At 38.5% G+C, this 1,877-nt stretch overlaps 1 protein-coding gene across 1 annotated transcript; it reads right to left on the reverse strand.

Annotated features, from left to right (window-relative positions):
* Positions 1–554: 554 nt before the first annotated feature.
* Positions 555–1,390, reverse strand: LOC146860244 (eukaryotic translation initiation factor 1b-like). Its single transcript, XM_085646328.1, has 2 exons — positions 1,123–1,390; positions 555–672 (listed from the first exon to the last, which is right to left on the reverse strand). Exons 1-2 carry the CDS (start codon positions 1,341–1,343, stop codon positions 555–557), a joined length of 339 nt encoding a protein of 112 aa, XP_085502454.1. The 5' UTR covers positions 1,344–1,390.
* Positions 1,391–1,877: the final 487 nt, after the last annotated feature.

The following is a 1,877-nucleotide window of genomic DNA, read 5'->3' on the forward strand; positions in this document are numbered from 1 at the left end:
GCCGTTCCCCTTAGGCTTCCAGCAACAGCAAAGGCTGTGTCTCATAGCCAAGTACTTTACTGCAAGATCGGCCCATCGTTCGCATTCCGTTGCTCCCCCCGCCCCCTGGACAGTATGCGTCTATGAAGGTGTTGTGCAGAAAATAATGCCAGCCCCAGCTGTTCCCGAGGGCTAGACTGAGCAGGACTGTTCGGGACCTGGTGCAGAGTTTCAGCAGTACACGTCTGCACTGGCCGTCATTTTGCCCATCAAGTTTCATGGTTTATTACAATAAGCATCATTAATCAGGTTAAATTAACAATCCACATTAAGTTTCCATTGGAAATATGCTAAAGTTTACAAACAACTTATGCTACCTTCTGACATTCATTTTCTTTGCTTTCTTGTGTGTTCCTAGTCTACATACTATGTATATACTGTAACTGTGCAGACATGAGTCAAACTGTAGATAGTTGAATAGTTGACAACTCTGCTCATTTCTGAGACTCATTGTGAAGCAGCCAATTGGGCAATATAAAACATGCCCTATATTTCATGCGGTGGTAGCAGATATATCAGCAACCAGGAATGTTCAATTGTTCCTTCTTGACCATGCCAGTCTCCAAAAGGAACTGACAAATATTCTTCCTCTGTTCACCTTGCAACTGAATAACTTCACTATATTCAGGGCCACTGGAATTATGTGGCATGCGGGAGGCGAGCATTTGTGTCAGGGTTGAGTAAATTGTGCGACAAGAAAAGATAACTTATGCAACATAATGCTGCACATTATTTTATAGTATTACTTCATTATTTTGTAGTTTTTACACTTGTCAACACTTTCTGGGAATTAGTTGGACCTCATTATTACCAGTTTAATGCCCCAATATACCAACAAGCAACAGAAAGATGACAAGTCAAACTTTGCAAAAGTCCCTTCACTGTGCGGCAATACATATCACCGTGTTTTTAGTAACTTTTGACCCGTTTGAGCTGGACACAAACTTTTTTTTGTTAAAATCTGCAGATTATGCAGCAAATGATGAATTATGTGACAAATGCGGAAAATCCATACTTGTGCGAAAATCGCTGTGGCTGCACAATCGCATAATTCCAGTGGCTTTGTGACTATATTCTGGATGCTCGATCACTGTACCATTGCCAGCAAATTTATTTTTTGGAGCTTTCACAAATTTATTTTTGTGATAATCATCTGAGACCTCTTGCATAGTGTTTAGCGTTTTGTGGCTCTTACACTGCTGGATCCTTATGTGAATGTAATGTTCTGTCCATGCTGGGAGGTCATCATCCTTAGTTGCATCGGTAAAGGGGTCGAAAGAGATGAGGTTCTGGATAGTTGGCATGCTATAAAATTAACCGAACTCAACAGCGATGAAATATAGTAGCGCAGGGTCTCTGAAGATTGGGTTCCCTCAGGCTGGGCCCAGGAGACTGCGGGTTGGTGGTAAGCGCGAGGTCAGAAAAAGGAAAAAGAAAGATAACAATGAAGCAGGCAAGCAAACATCTGAGGGGACTCAAGAACAAACTACTACCGCAAAAATAGAACGTAATATTATATACTATAATATAAAATAATACAAAATGATACAATATAATGTAATGTAATATAATATAATATAAAATAACAAAATTAGACACCCTACACCCCAATAAACCCCAAAACCTGAAATTAAAAAGTAATACATTACTAACAACATATTTAACATTTAAACAAACACTTAACTCTAACAAACTATGATTTTAACATGTTAATCAACTAACAATTAATATACAATTAGAAGACACTAGACACATAGCCTCCCAATAAGCCCAACAAACCAAAATTAAAATGTAATGAATAATTAAAATAAATTGCACATACAGAAAGTAAGTAACAA

Source organism: Triturus cristatus, chromosome 3_1, assembly GCF_964204655.1.
Source record: "Triturus cristatus chromosome 3_1, aTriCri1.1, whole genome shotgun sequence".
Taxonomy (NCBI): Eukaryota; Metazoa; Chordata; class Amphibia; order Caudata; family Salamandridae; genus Triturus; species Triturus cristatus.

Coding starts and splice junctions, on each gene's coding strand:
- LOC146860244 (XM_085646328.1), bottom strand. CDS start 1,343: ATGCCAACTATCCAGAACCTCATCTCTTTCGACCCCTTTACCGATGCA. Junction 673..1,122: donor GGCAATGGTACAGTGATCGA/GCATCCAGAATA, acceptor ACATAATTCCAG/TGGCCCTGAATATAGTGAAG.